Below are 385 nucleotides of genomic sequence, written 5' to 3' on the forward strand. Positions count from 1 at the left end.
TTTTCAGGCTGAGCGGACAGACGTCCGGAGGGGCTGTGACATACTCAAGGGTGGAGGTGTCGGGAGTCCCCATCCCAGCGACCAGCCTGACGGGCCGGCCTGTGGGTCACCTACTGATCGTACTCAGCGGAGAAAACCTCGGCCGTCAGCCTCGCCCTGCGGCCGCAGCCCCCAGCGGGTGCCGTGCACCGGGGTGGACGTGAGGCAGGGTGCGTCCGCGGGCCTCGGGTGCACCTCGGGCAGCGGCCTCTGGGTGCCAGCGGCGACAGGGCGACGCGGGGACTCCCGCTGCCCCCGGAACCCCGCGCCGCCCAGGGCCCGGCCGCTGGGCTGCAAGCGTCCTCCGGGGCCTAAGATGGGGCTGATGTCGGCCACGCTGAGGGGG

The 385-nt window shown here is 72.7% G+C and overlaps 1 protein-coding gene across 1 annotated transcript in view; it reads right to left on the bottom strand.

Moving 5' to 3' along the window:
- XKR5 (XK, Kell blood group complex subunit-related family, member 5) overlaps positions 1-385 on the bottom strand; it is a 19042-nt gene that overhangs the window by 1431 nt on the left and 17226 nt on the right. The window contains 1 exon segment of the mRNA XM_010854083.1: positions 138-376. Within this exon segment, the coding sequence (XP_010852385.1) occupies positions 138-376 (239 nt within the window).

This window comes from Bison bison, unplaced genomic scaffold (assembly GCF_000754665.1).
Source record: "Bison bison bison isolate TAMUID 2011002044 unplaced genomic scaffold, Bison_UMD1.0 scf7180017864336, whole genome shotgun sequence".
In the NCBI taxonomy this organism is placed as follows: Eukaryota; Metazoa; Chordata; class Mammalia; order Artiodactyla; family Bovidae; genus Bison; species Bison bison.